Source organism: Ictalurus punctatus, chromosome 12, assembly GCF_001660625.3.
Source record: "Ictalurus punctatus breed USDA103 chromosome 12, Coco_2.0, whole genome shotgun sequence".
Lineage (NCBI taxonomy): Eukaryota > Metazoa > Chordata > Actinopteri > Siluriformes > Ictaluridae > Ictalurus > Ictalurus punctatus.
In genome coordinates this window covers 16,871,498-16,891,700 of record NC_030427.2, presented here as the reverse complement: position 1 = coordinate 16,891,700, position 20,203 = coordinate 16,871,498, and the positions used below count along the sequence as shown (strand labels likewise).

The 20,203-nt window shown below is 41.1% G+C and overlaps 2 protein-coding genes across 4 annotated transcripts; one reads left to right on the top strand and one right to left on the bottom strand.

Moving 5' to 3' along the window:
* Window positions 1-279: 279 nt before the first annotated feature.
* On the bottom strand, window positions 280-6,097 carry nfil3-5 (nuclear factor, interleukin 3 regulated, member 5). Of its 2 annotated transcripts, none has more exons than XM_017481001.3 (3): window positions 5,801-6,097; window positions 4,653-4,771; window positions 280-4,496 (listed from the first exon to the last, which is right to left on the bottom strand). In XM_017481001.3, the coding sequence occupies exon 3, from the start codon at window positions 4,445-4,447 to the stop codon at window positions 3,062-3,064; it is 1,386 nt and encodes a 461-aa protein (XP_017336490.1). In that variant the 5' UTR covers window positions 4,448-4,496; window positions 4,653-4,771; window positions 5,801-6,097; the 3' UTR covers window positions 280-3,061. The 2 variants fall into 2 exon arrangements, with proteins under 2 accessions (XP_017336490.1, XP_017336489.1); XM_017481000.3 differs by having other exon boundaries at window positions 280-4,507; window positions 5,801-6,096.
* On the top strand, window positions 5,461-19,807 carry LOC108272539 (alpha-1B-glycoprotein). 2 transcript variants are annotated; one of them, XM_017481004.3, is made up of 10 exons: window positions 5,461-5,841; window positions 11,097-11,384; window positions 15,016-15,303; window positions 15,638-15,916; window positions 16,036-16,086; window positions 16,642-16,737; window positions 16,825-16,855; window positions 16,989-17,038; window positions 17,520-17,554; window positions 18,055-19,807. In XM_017481004.3, the coding sequence occupies exons 1-10, from the start codon at window positions 5,778-5,780 to the stop codon at window positions 18,130-18,132; spliced, it is 1,260 nt and encodes a 419-aa protein (XP_017336493.1). In that variant the 5' UTR covers window positions 5,461-5,777; the 3' UTR covers window positions 18,133-19,807. The 2 variants fall into 2 exon arrangements, with proteins under 2 accessions (XP_017336493.1, XP_017336492.1); XM_017481003.3 differs by lacking the exon at window positions 5,461-5,841 and adding an exon at window positions 9,869-10,024.
* Window positions 19,808-20,203: the final 396 nt, after the last annotated feature.

The following is a 20,203-nucleotide window of genomic DNA, read 5'->3' as shown; positions in this document are numbered from 1 at the left end:
AATGAGCTGTTACTATAGAAACGATAACGTCTCAGAACGAGCACATCAATAATAATCCTGCGCTACTGTCAGAGCTGCTGTTATAGAGAATTAATCAACACTTTCTGACCAATCACAATCCAGAACTCATCAGAAGCGGGATTTATAGCTGAACTAGCTGCACTTCTCCTTCTGACCACAAGGGGACCTGAGTCATGAATGTGAACTCTACACACCTGTTTGATCCACCTGATTTACCAATTAAATGTTGTGCCCTGCCTCTCTCTGTATTAGTATTACTTCTGTTCCTGTTTTTTTCTTCTTCTGATTATTCACTATTTGCATTGTTTATTCATATTTCTGTTGCACAAACTATTTTCGACAATAAACCAGTCGGATTGTGGTTTTAGTTTTGAGTCAAGCGCACTCTCAGCTACAAAAGCAAACGTGACTATGGTTTACTTTCTTGTTTATGTTTGCGGACGCTTATGTTTGCGGACGTTAATAATCATTCCGAACACAAATCAAACCTCAGATTTTGATCCTGTCCTTAAGTTATCTTATGTTTTCTTCCTTGTGTAAAGTGATTCTACTTATTATTATTCACAGTTTTATCTTGCAGGAGGATGGTTTAGTAGTTTCACATGAACCTCCCCGCTCAAACACCAACATGATACGCACAAAGTGTTTCTAACAAGACAATACCAAAAATAAAAGGACACTCACAAACAAAACTCCAGCATTAACACAAAGTATAAAGGGTGAGAGCGCTGAGTTTAGTGTTTACTCTATAAAATGTATTAAATATGATGATTATTGTTATGACAGTATTTTACAGTTCAGAATAGTAGTGTGGCAGAAATGTCACATGACCACAGAAGAGGAAATGAAACTCTGTGTGTGTCTTTGGTGCTAAATTTAATAGGAGAAACACCTGGAGGGAATACAAGTGAAATTTCCGCCAGGACGCTATTTATATAAACATCACACACGTTAGTGTTTTACAGACTCTGGGTTTCATCTCTACAGCTGAGTTTTAGTTCTCATTAAACTGTGGGTTTTTGGGGGGTTTTTTTTTTTTTTTTTGGAAATGTTCAAGATTAAATAAATTTAATTGAAAACTGACCAAAAATAAATAAATAAATGTATTTTACTAGCTGACCATCAATTAGGTGCCAGTTTGGTAAGTGCTGCGAATCACTGGATTTAATTACATTTTTTTAAATGCTTTTGAAAATTAATTAGGTTTAAAATTAGGGTGAAATTTCTAAACCTACAACAAACATTTACGTTTTGCAAAAAAAAAAAAATAATAATAATAATTTTTTAAAAATACGGGAGAATTTTTTTTACGATTAAACCCAAACACATTCCACTTTTAGGAGTTTGGAATTATTCTGTATTATTTCCGAACTGTAAGTGTGTTTCAGAGCGCTTGTGTGTTTACATGATGGAAAAATCATGACAGAATTGTGGTGCTCACTTTGTGACAGGGTGATACGTGACAGAGCAAACGTGTTTCTGTGGACTTGTGTAATGCGACTAAAGCCGGGTTCACGCTGTACGAGTTTGGCCACGATTTGGTCGTGTGAGACAAATTTTGAGAATCTTAAAAGATTCCTATAATCCTAGGGCACAATCTGTAGTCTCTGATCGCTAGTTTGACGCGTTCTCCGACAGCTGATTAACGGCTGTTGCGATGAAATGTTTCCTCCGATTAAATTCTGGCAGTGTGAGAGGATTTGAGGCACAGTCCTGCAGTGTGGCTTCTCCTACTCCGTATGAGTCTTCCTGTGTGTGTCTGTTTTTCACGTCTTGACTGTCGTACAGTCTGACATTAATGACAACTGAGATCCTACAGTGTGACATGGATTACAGCGGGGATCATGTTCATACAGTCTGACAAGCAACAGTCGCATAGGACTATTCAAAATCTCACAGTGTGCACCCATCTTAACACTAACCCTGCGTCCACACTACCCAAATCGTTCATTTTCCACAAATGTTACTGACACAGAGCTGCAATTTTAACATTTAAACATTTAAATTTTCTCAATTCTACACAAATTAGATGCGACTGTAAATAAGCAGCAAATCCAAACCATCGTCTCAAATGATTCCTCAGACCGATACACAGAGTGTGAGGTCCGACGTTTCTTCAGTTCCCCCTCACTACTTTAGTTCTTACATGCAGTTAGTTCCAACAAAACTGCAAGAAAAACTTAAAGCCCTGGTTTCATCTCCTCCAGTTATATTAACTGTGTACAGAGACATCATGAGGGAAAATAAAGCTTGGAGGGAAGTAGCAGAGATCGTTGCTGTCTCTGCTGAGCGAGTACTTTTAGAAGCTACATAGAGCTACTACTGTTTGTTATCTGGACAGGCCACGCCCACAAGCAACTCATCACCTGTTATTAAGAACGCAGGGTTAAATGAAAGAACAGAGGAATGTGTGAATATGATAAAAAAATCACTGTGAAAGTGTCGTACAGCTCGATTAAAAAGTCTTTACACATAACATGTTTGGAAAATAGTGTGAATAAGTGCTAATAATCAATTCTCACCCTGCAGTGTGTGTGTGTGTGTGTGTTTGTGTAAAAATGCATTAGTGTTATAACTGACATCTTTTTAGTGCTAATAGATGGACAGCAGGATCCATCCTAAATCACATCTCACTTCTTCCTCTAGATGTGTATTGTTTGTTCCTGGTCGGAGAAATTCTGCTTACTTTTTCCCCCACGATGCTCTCAGGTCACGTGGGTGAAGGTGAGCGAGTGCTCCTGTAGTGCTGAAGTAGAAGAAGTGCTGGGAAGGTTTTGAGGACTGTAGTGCACTTTAGCTTTGCTCTCAGCAAGTTCTGAACATATGACATCGTCACACCACGACGGTCCAACATGGAGTCCGAGCTAGAGCGTGAGGAACCAGGCCAGATCTCCTTCACAGCTGTAATCCAGACAACAGAAAAATAAGTCTAGAGAGTTAACGGAATTTAAAAAATACAGAAGGCCGATGAGCGAGCCAGTGGAGCTAATCTGAGTCTCTGTGCTCAGAAACATCTGTTTCTGGAACCAGAGGATCCATCTCAGTCACGTTTCTTATTCCTGCCTCCTCGTGATCCTGATCCTGTCCTCACACTTCCTCTGCATGGAGGAGGTTCAGGAGGTCCGTCTGCGCTCTGGGTGGGGTTCTGTCCGAACTGCAGAAGTGCTGAAGAGGATGAAGTGTTGGAGGTGGAATCCTCGTTAGACACGGCTCGATGTTTCAGCCTCAGCTTGTGCGGCAACGCTGCTGTTTTAACAGTATCTCTGTTCTGACCAGAGTGCGAGGTTTCTGAGGATGAAGAAGATGGAGACTCGTCATCAGTGGACGCTTCTTTGTCTGAGCTGTGAGGATCTCCGTCGCTCGAGGACGTGTCCTTACTCAAAGACGAGAACCTGTCGTCTCTCAGATCGCCTTCGTAGATTAGCGCTGGTGGTTCAGGGAGGACGGTGTTCTGATTCTGGGGATCAGCTTCGTCCAGTATATGTTGGTCTTGAAGGGTGTAGTGAACATCTGCTTTACTTTTGGCGTAATCGTAATTCAGCACGTCCAGCGATCTGCTCGCTAGCTGCTGAGCCACTTCTGAGAGAGTCTCTAAAGCGTACGGTCTTGGTGGATCACCACTTCCTGCTTCTTTTGGATCCGCTTGGTTCTGGGTGACGTACGAGCCACTGCTGTAGAGAATTACGCTCCTCTGGTTAGAAGCAGGTAGACGGGACCCGTGATGTTCTCGCACGTTGCCGTGGTGGTTCTGCAGTCGGCTGTGATGTCGGCTTGCGATGCCGTTGATGACGCCGACATGAACTGCACTTTCTCGCTTCGTATCGTATTTCGCCGGTTCAGGACTGTCCAGAGACGATCCGTCTGAGAAATCGGACAGAGATCCTCGAGAGGGATATTTGGGTAACGACACTTGACCTTCACTCTGAGTAATTTGCTCCGCTTCCGACGAGTCCGAGTTCATCAGGACATGAGTGCTCGGGAACTGCGGATTTTCAGAAGTGAGCTTGTTTTCAGCAGCGTTGCTGATTTGTTGTGTTTTCTCCATGTAGGACGCGGTGCTGATGAGCCCGAATCTGAGCTTCAACTGAAGGAGCTCTGTCTTCAAGCGAACGTTCTCCTCGTTGAGGGCCATCACCCGGTTCTCCAGCACCATGTCATTGAGTCTGCGTTTCTCCCGCGAGCGCTTGGCTGCTTCGTTGTTCTTGCGGCGTTTTTCCCAGTATGACTCATCTTTATTTTCCTCAGAAATGAACTCACGCTTGCGTCTGCAGTTCACGTTGAGTTTGGGTTTGGCCACTCGGCCTTGACGTGCATTGCTGGTGATCGGAGGCAACTCCACCACGTTCTCGCTTCCTGCGTTCGGAATCACATCCAGTGCTTCCGAGTCTGCGTTGGGGGTTTGGATGGGATGATTCCGACTTTCCATTGTGCTCCTCTGGAAGCTGATGTCTGTGACATTGAAGACAGGATACGACCTGAAGAAGCCCTAACAATCAGACAAAGCCGAGCCAGTAATCAGGTAGACGACATCATTTCAGCTTTATCGATCACAATATAATCACTGTTACATCACCACTGTGGAGATTAGATTAATGAAAGAGCAGAAATGAAGAGGTAACAGGAACACATACCTAGCTGTTCTCAGGTATTCTGACCTCCTGCACAGTGGAACCCTGCTGGTGTTTTCCTGTTTGTATGCTCCGATGTCCTCACTGATCAGCAGGATGAGAACCAGGAGTAAAAGAAGGATCTGCACAGAGAATGGAAGAATGTTTATTGCAGTAGAAAATAGGAAAGCAACCTTTTTCAGCTGGACCACTGCATTCTGGGATAAAAGGGGATGCTGTGAATGAGGTTTTTTTTTTTTTTTTGGTTTGGTTTTTTGGCAAACCATCATACTTATACAGAGTGTTTATTACAGTAGACATTATGTGCAGGTTTGTTATAAACATTTAATACTGTTTGAGAGGTCCATTATAACAGCAGTGTAGCTCTGCCCACTTCCGCAGAGCCATTTTATCATTAGAATTTTATATACAAGTCCACAATATTAACATAATGCTTTTGTACACAGATTATTGCAGATGTTATTGTACATTGTTGTACACCAGGTGCGTGTGTGTATAAACCCCCTATTCAGGGTATACCCCTGTGTCTCAGAGCAGAGCCGGATTCTGGAAAATTACTCACATTTAGAAGAGAAAGAGAGATAGAGATAGAGAGAGAGAGAGAGAGAGAGAGAGAGAGAGACAGACAGACAGACAGACAGACAGACAGACAGAGACAAACAGAGGGAGGGAGAGAGAGATCCACTGACCCTGAACCATGACAACTGGAAACACACATAAATAGGTCAGTGGGACAGGAAGTGCAGCGACGGAGGAACACACACACACACACACACACACACACACACACTCTGTCTATACACCAGCAAGTTAAAACTCAACCGGAAGTGCAATGACAACACATCACCTGCTCTTAATCACAAACAATGTCTCGTAAAAAAAAAAAAAAAAAAAAAAAAAAAAAAAAACGATTAAATATCCACGTCACGAGCACCGGGAAGTCTCGCGCGTCTTTCAGCTAGACACATCAGCACTGCAGTGAATCTAGAACACTCAGCCTCTTTGTGTGTATGTGTCTGTATGTCTGTCTACCGGGCGTCGTTCCCACGCCGACACCGATGACGTTTAATTAGTGTGCACACACGCAATTACACAGAGAGAAAGAGATAGAGAGAAAGGAGAAAGAAAATGGGTAACGCACGTGCTCTTACCGGAATGAAGCAGTCTCGCGCGCCGGTTTGGGTGCAGGGAGGTGTGTTTTTGTCCTCCGGTATCCTTTCTCTCTCTTTTCTTTCTTTATTTACATTTAAATACGTTCCCCGTTTAAGTATGTGTTTCTGTGTGTGACTATGCGCGCGCCGTTGTCCTGAATGGTGTGTCGTGAATCCCTTCTAGTCCCGCGTGCTCTTGTCTCTCCAGTTTCTTTCTCTCTCACACACACACACACAGATGTGTGTTAGTAGGTCACGGTAGTTGCATAACAAGCCAGGAGTAGCTGCGCGCGCCTCGTCACGTTTTTTGTTCTGAACTGCTAGCTCCTCCTTCACACAGACACACACACACACACACACACACACGAACACACAATTAGTTTTGGGGAGATATTCTCATTTTGTTTATAGTTCATCACTTCAAATAATTTTTTGATGACTCATCCTGTACTACTCTTGTGTTTGTCCAATTAAATGCTCTGTAGAGTGTATATGCCCCGCCCCTGCGGCGTGTCTTGCTGTACAGTAGTAGCTCGTTAGCAGTAAACATGGTTTGTAAGTGTGTTTTTGGATGTGCATCTACACACACACTATTCCCTTTTCCAACTGAGAATGAAGTTTGGAGTTTGTGTGAGTTGGTGGTCATGTGACTTTTCAGAAGCTAGTTATACCTACTTTGGGGCTGTTTAGCATTGAATTGTGGAGAATTCCTTCTTTGACCCCCAGCTCCATCAGTAAGAGTCAGTAATATCACTTTATCTCCCACTCAGAAGCGCCGGATGTCTCCCAGTGACGACCCTGTGGCTCTCTGTTACCAGCAGCAACATTCAGTACGTTTACATGGACAGCAATAAACCGATATTAATCCGATTAAGACAATACTCTGATTAAGAAATTACCATGTAAACAGCAATTATTGATGACCTTTGTCCGACTAAAGTCATACTCAAAGTAAACACAAATCGAATTAAAACATGTGGAGTATTCTTGTTTTAGTCGCATTATCGATGTGCATTATAGACATGTACACACCTTAATCATACTACATCACTACGTGACTACACCAACACACACACCGTCTCGCTGTTTAGGATTAAAATCGTCCTGGTTACAGTGAACAGGCGTGAGTGAGAAATCTGCCACAGCTGAAAACACTCTTGACCATTCTGTATATTTTGCTAGCTAGCTAAATTACTGTAAAGTGTGTTTAGATTGGGCGGGGGCTTGTCATGACATATCTCTCATGCTTTTGGCTGTTGTGTAAATCAGTCAGTAAAGACTGACAAACAAGGTTGTAAACCGAGACTCCACCTATGACTCTCCAGCTTCTATAATGTTCATGATATTAGACTATTACTGACAGAAAGGGGCATTTCCTAATTTGCATATTCACATCTACTCATAGCTTCTGGTATTGTTAATGAATATGAAGGTGTACAGATGTTCAGCTGTCAATTTAAATTGTTTCTTTGTTATAAACACAAATTATTTTACTGTTAACAGCCACATTCTCAGGACAGGATATGACATCATAGTGACGTGATCCTCCTTCATTCCCCCACCCACACACACACACACTCACACACAGACTCTGCAGGTGTCAGGAAATTGGAAAATATGGATGACTGTAAGTGTGGGTGTGTTTTCATGTTTCAACTGCTTTTTGTCTCATAAGACAGAATCTGTCTTTATCCCTGTCTCTCTTCTCCTACTTTGTGTGTGTGTGCGTGTGTGTGTGTGTGTGTGTTGGGGTTGAACTTGACCTCCCCCCACTGTTCGCCCCATGTGTGTCATAGGGTTTCCTAGGAAACCATTATGCTGTCTGCCTAGCAACCCCCCCACCCCACTTCCACACACACACACACACACACACACACACTCACACACACACACACACACACACACACACACACACACACACACACACACACACACACACACACACACTGTTTGTCTGGGGATTTCTGGATGAAATAGTCATCTACCCCATGTGTATGTGCGCACGCGCGCGCAGTCTAGGTGGGGGATTAGGAGGCTCCATAGAGCTCCTAATCCACCACATTGGCCATGCACACACACAGTTGTGTTCAATCTAAGCATGTGTCAGTTATTTCTAGTTCTTTATTGTTGTTACAGTCATCTCCTCTCTCTCATTCTTCATCATGATTGTTGCAATCATAAAATGTTTGTTATTTAATTCTTCATGATCTCAATCATTTCTGAGTTTGATCTTTTATCAGATACTCAGTAATATTATTTTGTCGAATTGTGATTAAAGATCATGATGTATTTTATAATCAGTAGCTGAGGTTCCATGTTATTTTCATTAATCGGTTTATGATGAGGATGGTATTGATTCTCCAGAAGGGGGCGCTGCTGGCACTGTAGTGCAGAGAGATGCACAGGACTCCTTATTAGTTATTAGTAGAGATGCACGGTACTTTTCACAAAGTTGTTTCACAGTAACTGGTCTCATAAACAGAAAACACATTACTCTAATTAACTTTAACACATGAACTAAATTTTGTAGATTAAAGTAAGATTTCTTAATTTATTAAATTATTAAAAGGGGGTTGCGGTGGGGGGGGGGGGGGGGGGGGGGGGTTGACTCGTGTCATTGCTGCAGTATCCGGTGTAAACTTTTTAGCAGTGCAGAGATTACAGAGTTTACAACCTGCAGTTTTGTCATTATTCCACAGAAGAGACATCATCTTCACAAAATCCATGCGTTTTCCCATTGGCTATTAGTTATTAATAATTAGACATTAGTAATTGGTTATTAGTTATTGGTTGCTATTTCACATTAAAATCAGAAAAAGGTTTGATAATTTATTTTGATTTAATTTTATTACATCACAAAAACTGCCATTTTAATGGGTGTGTAAACGTTATATATTCCATGTAGCTCTATAATACTCTGTAGTCTAACACTTTTATTATAGTTTTATAAGAAGTGTGCAGTCTATTTAAATGTGTCACTGACAGTAAACATCTTGTGCAGGATTGACAGGTTTTATGAGGTTTACACTCAGATTTATTATTTATTATTAGGTTTTTTTTTATATATATATAAACACATGTACAGGGTGGTAAAGTAAAAAAAAAACCTGCAGGAGGTGACACAACACATGATTTCTCTCTCTCTCTCGCTGTCTCTCTCTCTCTCACACCCACACACACACCCACACACACACACAGTGTACCTGACACCAAACCTTCTTCTATTTATTATTAATATTAACTATTATAATTCCCATATGTGTGTAGATAGATAGATAGATAGATAGGTAGATAGGTAGATAGATAGATAGATAGATGTTCAGTATAACTGGTGTAATAGATAAAATCTTGTTAAAATGTGGTCACTTCCTTTCACTAACAGTGCAACAACTTCCTGTCCAGTTTCCCTATGTGCCTCTCAACATGTGATTTCTATTTTTATTGCACTTTTTTTTATTTCCTTCCTCTTCTGTTCTTTTTTCTTTTACTGAATCAATTGAAATCTAATTAATTAATCTTAAACTTAATTTTGCTTTATGAATTTATCTTAAGCAGCTTTGATTAAATTTTTATTTTAGCATGACCACTGTATTCGTATTCTTATTCTTATTCTTATTCTTATTATTTTTATAATTTCTACTTCCTGCACATTTTATTAGTCTTATGATATTATAACTAAAATAATATAATTTCCTTACAGTAGATCGAATTACAATAAGAACAAAATCATAGAGAAATATAGATTTATAATGTGGGTGTTGCCATTGCCATTGTACAAAGACGGCAGATGTGGAGTTTATTCTCATTACAGCAGCAGCACTGACGTATTCTGTAACTGAACTAACAGAGCTGTTAGGAGTGCTAATGGGAATAAAGGATATCTCTGAATGTTATAGTGTAGATCATATACTGTAATGTGGAAGAACAAAGAGAATAACATGTTTTTAAGACCAAAATCTTCCTCACTGAGGAACTTCATCAGGTGGACGTTCACATGAAGACTCTTAAAGGAAGTGGTTATGACATTATCGTTTTTCTTCACCAGAGGAAGTTTGTTCACTAAAGGAGGTCTTAACATCATCTGTGTACCGTCTCCTTACACACACACACACACGTTTCACATAACCGTTGCAGTCTCACTTGTTCAGTCTTTAAGAATGTCATTGTGTGGATTTTTCTTCACATCACTTCTTATCTTTTCTGCTCATTTTCTCCAAACCTGCGGTGAGTGAGACAGAAGGAGTGAGAGAGAGAGAGATTTAATCTAATTTCTAGATATACATGTTTCTCTTTTCCTCCCTTTGTTCTAACCATGTGTAAATAAAGTGTGGTGTGTGTTGGGCATATATTGTTGTAGTTCTGTAACAAGTTCTGAACTTTTATTGAGTGAGAGCTCAGAGCTTCAGTTTTTTATTTACAGACTATTTCCCACATATAACTTTTAAATGTCTTTGTTGAGTGAATCCAACCTGCACATGTGATGGAACAGGATATGATAAGATGAACACTGTATCTGGATTAAATCATTATTCTAATTTAATTTTATATAAAACAGTTTTTAATTATCATTATGTATGTGTTGGCTTATATTAAACACTATCTATCTATCTATCTATCTATCTATCTATCTATCTATCTATCTATATATATATATATATATATATATATATATATATATATATATATATATATATATATACATGTATATATATAACTAATGTTTGGGAATCTAAAAAGTTTTTGTACTGACGCGATAATGTAGGAGTGATAAAATAAAAAATCTCTAACAAAATATTTTTTAAAAAAGGGTGCTGAAAACTTTTTATATTCCCAAACATTAGTTTTCTAGCACAAAAAGAAATGTTACAGAAAAAAAAATGTTGGCATGTCAGTAAAGAAAGCAGCATATTATGTGTGTGTGTGTCTATATATATATATATATATATGTGTGTGTGTGTGTGTGTGTATATATATATGTGTGTGTGTGTATATATATATATCGGCCATATATATATATATATATATATATATATATATATATATATATATATATATATATATATTGTAGTGGAATTTACAGACCCAGATTAGACCAGATATGATCACTGAAGACCAGGAGTCAAGTGATGCAATCAGTTGAAGAAAATTTTACTGGAGAATAGTTTGCAGTTTTATCAGTAGTCCTCTGAACTGGACATCAGGCTGTAGTAAAGAGAATGAGACAGGTGTCCATGAGAACAGTTTACTGATCTATTGTAGAATTATACCAGAATTCTTATTGTCTCTCATTAAGCAGCAGGCGGAGCTTTGGATCCGGAGAATCCTGGCTATCCACAGCTGGTGCAGGTGTCCTCAGATGTGTCCTCAGGCTTGGTGTTACGGTGTCTAGCCCCCCAGGGTCACAGTGGCCGAGTGTTTGAGCTCTACCACGTGCGCACACTCAAACTCTTGGTACAGTTTGACACAGGGCGCTCGTACGCCGACTTTCAGCTCAACACCAGCACTTCAGATTCCGAGGATATCTACTGCTGCCGCTACGACCACAGCGGGTTCAGCAAGTACACCAGGCCCACTCCTCCACCAAGTACGTCTCCCACCTGTCTCACTACGACCACAGCAGGTTCAGCCCCTATACCTGTCTCACTCCTCCACCATGTACGCCTCATTCCTTTCTCACACCTGTCTCACTATGACCACACCATGTTCAGCCTGTACAACCAGCTCACTTCTCCACCACGTACGTCTCACACCTGTCTCACTACGACCGCAGCATGTTCAGACCCTATACCTGTCTCACTCCTCCACCATGTATGTCTCATTCCTCTCTCACACCTGTCTCACTACGACCACAGCAGGTTCAGCCCCTATACCTGTCTCACTCCTCCACCATGTATGTCTCAGTCCTCTCTCACACCTGTCTCACTACGACCACAGTAGGTTCAGCCTGTACACCAGGCTCACTCATCCACCATGTACATCTCACACCTGTCTCACTACTACCACAGCATGTTCAGCCTGTACACCTGTCTCATTCCTCCACCACGTACGTCTCACACCTGTCTCACTACAACCACAGAATGTTCAGCCCCAATACCTGTCTCACTCCTCCACCATGTACGTCTCATTCCTGTCTCACTACGACCACAGCATGTTCAGCCCCTATACCTGTCTCACTCCTCCACCATGTACCTCTCATTCCTGTCTCACACCTGTCTCACTACAACCAAAGCATGTTCATCCCCTATACCTGTCTCACTCCACCATGTAAGCCTCACACCTGTTTCACTCACACCTGTTACACAGGTGAACAATGTGAAAAATGTTTCCAGCATATCTTCTGAACACACACACACATACACACATACATACACACATACACACACTAGTTTGACATACACCCAGTTTAATTCACATTATTTACATACAAATAAAGAATCAGGTAAACAGATGTAAACAAATGTGATTTATGATGCATTACTACTTTACAGTGTAATCATGATTATGATATTTTTCTTTATTTTGTGGATGAATTTTGTCATCTGTTTTTAGTTTTCTCTCTTTTCTCTGCTGTCTCTGGTTTAATTAATGCAACTTTACTTTCATCTGTTAACTCACTCCTGTTTCTGAGCATCTCTGTGTTGAATATTTCACACTTCAGCTCCTTTCACGCTCAAATGTAGTCTTCAGAGATTTGTGACAGTTAAGGGAGGAGCTGAGGAGATGGTTTACTATTTCCTGCCACATACCACACAAAAGATCCCAAATCTGCACCACCCAGTGACTTACCGTATCTCTCTCTGTTAAGAATTGTGATCTTCTGGTTACAATACTTAAGAAGATAGAAAGCGAAAGTGCACAAAAAAGACGGTGCCCTCGCCCCGCTACACACTGCCTGCACCAAGCAGGATCTCCAATTTATTCAAGGGAAGGCAGAGTATACAGTGCATCCGGAAATTATTCACAGCGCTTCACTTTTTCCACATTTTATGTTACAGCCTTATTCCATAATGGATTAAATTCATTATTTTCCTCAATATTCTACAAACAATACCCCATAATGACAACGTGAAAGAAGTTTGTTTGAAATCTTTGCAAATTTATTAAAAATAAAAAACAAAAAAAGTACATCTACATAAGTATTCACAGCCTTTGCCATGACACTCAAAACTGAGCTCAGGTGCATCCTGTTTCCACTGATCATCCTTGAGATGTTTCTACAACTTGACTGGAGTCCACCTGTGGTGAATTCAGTTGATTGGACCTGATTTGGAAAGGCACACACCTGTCTATATAAGGCCCCACAGTTAAAAATGCATGTCAGAGCACAAACCGAGCCATGAAGTCCAAGGAATTGTCTGTAGACCTCCGAGACAGGATTGTATCGAGGCACAGATTGAAGGTCCAAATAAGAACACTGGCTTCAATCATCCGTAAATGTCAGAAGTTTGGAACCACCAGGACTCTTCCTAGAGCTGGCCGCCAGGCCAAACTGAGTGATCGGGGGAGAAGGGCCTTAGTCAGGGAGGTAACCAAAAACCCGATGGTCACTCTGACAGAGCTCCAGAGTGTCTCTGTGGAGAGAGGAGAACCTTCCTGAAGAACAACCATCTCTGCAGCACTCCACCAATCAGGCCTGTATGGTAGAGTGGCCAGATGGAAGCCACTGCTCAGTAAAAGGCACATGACAGCCCGCCTGGAGGACTCTCACAACATGAGAAACAAAATTCTCTGGTCTGGTGAAACAAAGATTGACCTCTTTGGCCTGAATGGCAAGCGTCATGTCTGGAGCAAACCAGGCACCACTCATCACCTGGCCAATACCATCCCTACAATGAAGCATGGTGGTGGCAGCATCATGCTGTGGGGATCTTTTTCAGTGGCAGGAACTGGGAGACTAGTCAGGATCGAGGAAAAGATGAATGCAGCAATGTACAGAGACATCCTTGATGAAAACCTGCTCCAGAGCTCAGACTGGGGCAAAGGTTCATCTTCCACCAGGACAACGACCCTAAGCACACAGCCAAGATAACAAAGGAGTGGCTACAGGACAACTCTGTGAATGTCCTTGAGTGGCCCAGCCAGAGCCCAGACTTGAACCAGATTGAACATCTCTCGAGAGATCTGAAAATGGCTCTGAACCGACACTCCCCATCCAACCTGATGGAGCTTAAGAGGTCCTGCAAAGAAGAATGGGAGAAACTGCCCAAAAATTGGTGTGCCAAGCTTGTAGCATCATACTCAAAAAGACTTGAGGCTGTAATTGGTGCCAAAGGTGCTTCAACAAAGTATTGAGCAAAGGCTGTGAATACTTATGTACATGTGCTTTTTTTGTTTTTTATTTGTAATAAATTTGCAAAGATTTCAAACAAACTTCTTTCATGTTCTCATTATGGGGTATTGTTTGTAGAATATTGAGGAAAATAATTAATTTAATCCATTTTGGAATAAGACTGTAACATAACAAAATGTGGAAAAAGTGAAGCGCTGTGAATACTTTCCGGATGCACTGTATATCATGTTCGACACACAACAGAGACAATGGGTTAACTATTGATTGGCTAGGTGGACGGGCATATTTGCATAAAACAGGACGCCTATGAATGTAAGAGAGGATCAACTCCATATATGGTATTCAGGAAGTCATAGAAATGGTATTCATGAAGACGTGGTCAGAGGCTTTATCTGTCTGTACCTGGTTGTAACTGGTTTTGTACAGTGGTGGAAGAGTTAACAAAGGAACAAAGAGGAAAAGTGTTAACAAGGGAACAGAGAAGGAAGAGTGTTCACAGTAAACTTTTTGCCCTCTCTCTCTCACACATACATAGACACACACACACACTTGACAGTCTCATACTTTCTCGTTCTTCATTGCTTTACTAAAAAGTGTTAACAAGTGTTAATCTTCAGGGTCCAATCACTGCACTATTTTGCTGTCAGGTATCTCCTGATTCTGTCCACTGAACCTTTTCTCTTCCAATTTCCTTTTAAGGTTTTTTTTTTTTCCTGTTTTCACAGATTTCATGCTTTCTGTGCCCTTTGATTTGTATTTCTTCACTCCTGTGTTTTCTAGTTCTCTACGAACAGAATTGTACTGTGTTGCTAAATCTTGCATTTTTAAGGGAATCATAACAAAGTGAGACTTGATCGATGGATGAACAAACAGACACAGACAGACACAAATGTTTTTCTTATTTATCTTCTCCTTCACACTACAGGCCCGAACACACCCCCAGCTCCTCCTCAACTCTCGGTCATACCTCCAGATGGGTATGTCCGGCCTGGTCAGGTGGTGGAGTTCCGTTGTCAGGCCCCGCCCACCCTTGCTCCTGTATCATTTGTCCTCCAGAAACAACAAAACATGATCCACTCCCAGAATCCTCAGTTCAAGGTGGGGCCAGTGGGCGTGGCTGATGGGGGCATGTACAGCTGCTTCTACATATTTAACCTATCAGAGGGAGTTCAAAAGTCTGTCCCCAGCGCACCTGTCTATGTTAATGTAGGAGGTTAGTCACTTCTTTTTATTGAACCACCTTTTCTACTGTTATAGGCCATCATGGTCTCTCTAATTAAGCAGAATTTGTCTGTTAAATTAATAAAAAATAAATGTCTCTCTTTAATATGTCTCTCTGACATGTCCCCCAATGTGTCTCTAATGTGTCTCTTATGCATGTCTCTCTCTCTGATGTATCTTTCTGAAATGCCTCTCTCTGATGTGTGTCTCTCTCTGATGTGTGTCTCTCTTTCAAGTGCCTCTCTCTGATGCATGTCTCTCTCTGAAGCATGTCTTTCTCTGATGTATCTTTCTGAAGTGTTTCTTTCTGATGTGTCTCTCCACAGTTAAGCTCCCAGCTCCGCAGTTATCTCAGCGGGCAGAGGGGGCGCTAGTGTGCATCGGGTCACCCTCCTACCCTGGTGCTTATTTCTCCCTGTTCCAACAGGGTTCCTCATCACCGATAGCAACACAACACGCCCCCAAGATTGAACACACCGTGCAATTCACTGCATCAGGGCAGCACTCGGAAGGAAGCATGTACCAATGTCAGTACAGTGTGCTGCTGGGTAAAAACTGGATACATTCTGAACTCAGCTCCCCCATCGTACTGCAATGTGTTACAGGTGTGTGTGTGTATGTGGTGTGTGTGTGTGTGTGTGTGTGTGTGTGTGTGTGTGTGTGTGTGTGTTTGTTTGTTTGTTTGTTATTTTGATGGTATATATTTTATGTTGATGTGTTTCAGGATCTCCTTCCTGCAGCTCATCTTCTACAGATAACCATCCTCCACATACAGGTAACACACACACACACACACACACACACACACACACATATTTATCAAAGCAGCAATATTTTTCAAGTATCATGGTCTCTGTGATGTGTTTCTCTAGTGTTTCTTTCTTATGGTGACTTGCTAATCTCCTTTTTGCTTTGGTGTCTCATTTCTTTGATATGTGTGTGTCTCTGTCTCTCTCCTGCTGGTGTCTCTCTCTCTTTCTCTCTTGATCTAATGTGCCTTCTAATCATGGCGTCTCCCTCTTGTCTCTCTGCTTTCATTAAACAATATTTTATAATTTATGCAAAATAACATGACTTGAGACATTCTTTACGTCGTGTCTCTCTGATGTATCTCTCTGGTATATCTTACTCAGGTCCTTCTCTCACTGCTTCTCTCTCTCTCTCATGTCTTTCTGTTTTCCCTCTACCTTGTCGCTTTTACACCTGTCTGTTCTCTCCATCTGTAATATGTCTCTTTGTCTCCTTGTCTCTCTAATTGGCATCTATCCAGTCTCCTTCTGGTGTTCTCGCTCGATGTATTTGATGTGTATCTTTCATATATTCTGTGCAGGTTCAATGGACCTGCCGTTGGTGTGTGGGTCCGTCTCAGCTGCACTGCTCTTCCTGATGGTGCTCATAATCCTGGCCTTTGGGATTCGCAAATATGGTGTGTGTCCACACTGTCCTGCAGGGGGTGCTGTTATCTGCTCCTAACTCCACTGGCTAACTCTAATCTCATCTCTTTTTCTTACAGCTAAAACAGCAGCCAATAAAAGGAGACAAAGGTAAGATATCCCACAATGCTTTGCAGTGATGATGTAGCCGAGCAGATACACAGTACTGTAGTGAACCAGTGAGTAGAGCAGAGCAAGAGATTTAGATCACACATGTTAACAGTAAGTGTTTAATGGTACTCAGGGAACAGGAGCAGTTCTGGCAGCAGGTCCACTTCAGAGACCACATCGTCGGTGAGTGACTGTTTAATTATTTTTACATTTACATCACTTCCTGTTATCTACATTACAGCCACTTGTGCTCAGCACACATTTGGTTCCTTAGCAGGAATCATGTTTGGCTGTGAGATACTTAATTAATAAAGGAAAAATGCACGAGTTCATTTGGAAGCCCAGCACATGAAATTAACATTCTTTTCTTGATAAAAGTGTAAATATAAATGTATGGAGTAATTATTAGTACAAGTCCACTAAACTGAGTGTTAATAAAGTGCAGTTAGTGAAGTTAAACACCGGACACTGGGAATTATGGGACGGTCTGCAGCGTGAAGAAGATGAAGTGATGACTAGAATGAACATCTCAGTAGAGCAGCTGGGTTCTGAATCTCAGGAGTTCATTAATGCGGCCTAACCATGCTGCCTAACCATGCTGCCTACCTACACAGTGTCTGTCCTCATTTTTGGATGTTGTGTGATTTGTGTTTTTGTTTCTCAGATCTCACACTACAGAGAGTCAGCACTGGCTCCAAGGTAACCTTCAGCATTGTCCTGATCTAAACATCTACAAGTCACTACTGCCCTTTTTAAGGGTCCCTCCTTCTATCTGCCCTTATTTTCTGTTAGAACACAGCCCAGTAGCCAAACTCACTTACATCCAGGAAAAACCTTTAGTCTACTCCCTACACCCTTCTCCCTACACCCTATTCCCTTCTCCCTTCTCTCTTCTCCCTACAGCCTACTCCCTACTCCCTTCTCCCTATACCCTACAGCCTACTCTCTACACACTACAGCCTACTCCCTTCTCCCTACACCCTACACTCTTTTCCCTACTCCCTACACCATACACCCTGTTCCCAAAAGCCTTCAGCTCTCCCCCATTACATTAAAACACATTTGTCTGTAATAATATCCTTAGTCAAGTTAATATAAATTCTGTTCTGGTCCTTAAAAATCCATTAATGATAAATAAATGTTGTAATGAATTGTAACGAGTGTAATTAACGAGGATTTGTTAATGTCCTCATTTGCAGGAGGAGGGATTAACTTCAGTGTTGGAGCCCATCTACGAATCTCCAGTCAGCACATTCACCCGCCCACCTGGCTACTGACACACTCGTGCGCTCTCTCTCTCTCTCTCTCTCTCTCTCTCTCGGCGACAGTGCATAGTGAGAGCGCTACACACACAGACAGGTACAGCACACCTAAATGGGCGGAGCATGCCGATGACATGGCTGGGTTTTGGTTTGCATGTAGTTACTTCAGTTTCTTTCTGACACAAAGGCAAACCGGGTCACACACACAAACGCTGATCTCTCAGCAGTTTCTCTTCCTTTTTCTTTTTTATTCGTCATCATCCTTTCATTTAATTACATTCTTCACTCTTGTCCTTCTACTTTATCTCATTTACTCATGGTTCTCTCTTTCTCCTCCTTCATCTCATTATTTTTATTTTATTCCATTTCTGTATTCTCTCTCTCTCTCTCAGTAGCATTTGCACGATTTGGATTTTGCATTAAAGGCTCTTATGTTTATAAAATGTCCTTTGAAAATAAATTAATGCTTTATTAATGATATTTTATGTATGAATACACACAGAGAGAGAGATTGCAGAAGGAAGTACAGACATACTGTTGCTGGAGAGTTGAGCAATAAAAGCACATTATATCCTGTTAACTACATCATTATCATCAGTGGATCAGTGCAAGCAATGCTGCTTGTGTAACTATGTACACTTTTATTGATCGCTAAATGTTTGAGGTGTTATGAACATTTATAACTCTGTAGATGTTCAGTACAGACTGTACTCCAACAGGCTCAGTGAGAAGTGCAAAATAACTCACTGTTCATCCCATTTATAGCTGAATGCAAATTACACTTCTGTCTGGCTGTGTCTTTGTCTTTCCAATACAGCTTTTTGACTTCCTCTAACCAGAGTGTGTATTAGACACTTTATTAGGTCTTCACTGCTCTCCTTAGTTTTTCATCATCATTTTTAAAAAAAAAAATTTTATTATTATTATTTTTTTATTTATTTTTTTTATCACATTTCTGGTTAAAGCATGTGTAAGTCAATAATAAAGAAATGGTGTGGTCCATTATAGGGGGGATTGGGTAGCAAAATTATATTTTGGTATTGGCAATGAAAGTTATTTTGTGTGTGTGTTTTAAGAACATATCCAACCTTTGTCTTTAATCTCCTATTAGTGATCGGTGGAGTACAGGGAGGGTTAATGTGTTAATTCAGGAGTTCAGACCCCCTCAAGAACACCCTTTAGTCAAAAGTTCATGGGCTGTTCCACATCTTTATCCGCTCAGGTGACAGTATTTAATGAGAAGAAAGGTGTAGAGATGCTCCTGAGGCTAATCTTAATCACATTAATGAGCATTAACATTGAACATTTTAGCCAAGTGTCTTCACAACATCAGGATTTTTAGTTCATCTGGTTTAGCTTAATTAGTCAGTTGTTGTTAATCAGGGTTAGGTAATCTGGTTAAATTGATCCTCATTATTTGAACTTTGGTTTTAGGTGATCCGGTTTAGTATTAGTTTGTATTATAATAACCACTGCAATTTAATCTGTTCTTTAAGTAGTTAAATTACCTACATTGTGTAAAAACTGGTGTTAATACTGAACACTAAATTGATTTTTTTAAAACCATTTTTGTCCTAAAATAGCCAAATAAACATCATTTGTGTACAGTCATGATTCACCTGTTATCACTTTAAAGGATTTTGTTCTCCTTTGTATGTAAATAAAGGTCTGAATGTGCGGGTTAAGCCTGGGAAGGGCCGCTTTCACTGCCTCACATTTTGCTTCAAAGCTCTGAGGGAGAAACTGAGGGAGTGCTGAGTGGGTGTGTCCTGAGCAGTGAAGATGTAACAAAGCATCCAGTGGTCATATCCTAATCGGTAATGGTGAAACTGAGTGCTGAGTGGGCATGTCCTGAGAGGTAATGGTGAAACTGAGTGCTGAGTGGAAATGACCTGAGCGGTAAGGGTGAAACTGAGTGCTGAGTGGGTGTGTCCTGAGCAGTGAAGATGTAACAAAGCACTGAGTGGGTGTGTCCTGAGTGGTGAAGATGTTACAAAGCACTGAGTGGGCTTGTCCTCATTTTCTATACGCTGTCTTGTGCTTTGAACTCACACAGTGTGACACTCAGGATTGGTGTTTTGAGCAT